General features: G+C 63.1%; 1 protein-coding gene across 1 annotated transcript in view; it reads right to left on the bottom strand.

Annotated features, from left to right (window-relative positions):
• Positions 1-739, bottom strand: part of ADGRA2 (adhesion G protein-coupled receptor A2) — an 11,506-nt gene that overhangs the window by 5,198 nt on the left and 5,569 nt on the right. Inside the window, exons 8-10 of the mRNA XM_017732560.1 lie at positions 570-739; positions 278-439; positions 4-130 (exon numbers count right to left, since the gene is read on the bottom strand). Coding sequence (XP_017588049.1) covers positions 4-130; positions 278-439; positions 570-739 — 459 coding nt within the window. The remainder of the gene's footprint in view (positions 1-3; positions 131-277; positions 440-569) is intronic.

Raw genomic sequence — 739 nt, 5'->3', positions numbered from 1 at the left:
CGGCCCCCGGCTCGGCCGAGGGGGGACGTCCTGGGGGGACCCCCTCCCGCCGCTGGAATGCCACGCAGCTCAGCCCCACGTAGCTCTCGGGCTTTACCACGTAAGCCTCGAAGGCGATGTTGCGAGAGTTCTGCCAGGCACAGCACCGTGGGGTGGTCATCAGCCCTGGCACGGGCAGAGACCCCCCTGGCATTGCCAGAGACCCCACACCAGCATCCCACCCACTCCTCCCTCTGCATCCTCCCCCTACCCAGCCCCACCCCATGTTCCCCCTCACCACTGCCATGTGCTGGGAGTTGCTGCCCAGTGTGTGGGCTGCGATCCTCTCCAGGGAGCGCACGATGCTGGAGCAGGCCTTCTCCTCCTTCTGAGACATCCACAGGATGTGGTCGTCCACCAGCATGATGTTGCTGGCCATCTCCACAATCACGTCTGTCAGCTGGGGACAGCAAGCGGCTCTGCAAAGAGCTACCGCCGTCCCCCGTGGAAATCCCCCAATTCATGCTTTTCCACCCCAAAAGCACCAGGCTGCACTGGGGCAAGCAGGGGACACCCGCAGTGCTCATTACCTGCTTGATCTGGTCCACGTAGCCAATAAACTTCTCTATCATCTGGGCCACATAGAGAACATCAACCATGTCTGAGAAGTTGGCTGCCTCGGCCGTGTAGACGCGGAGCTGGTGGGCCAGGGTCAGGGCGTTGGAGGCGTTGATGGGCATCTGCAGGGCGGCACGGCCAC

This window comes from Corvus brachyrhynchos, unplaced genomic scaffold (assembly GCF_000691975.1).
Source record: "Corvus brachyrhynchos isolate BGI_N302 unplaced genomic scaffold, ASM69197v1 scaffold150, whole genome shotgun sequence".
In the NCBI taxonomy this organism is placed as follows: Eukaryota; Metazoa; Chordata; class Aves; order Passeriformes; family Corvidae; genus Corvus; species Corvus brachyrhynchos.
This window is presented reverse-complemented; position numbering and strand designations above follow the sequence as displayed.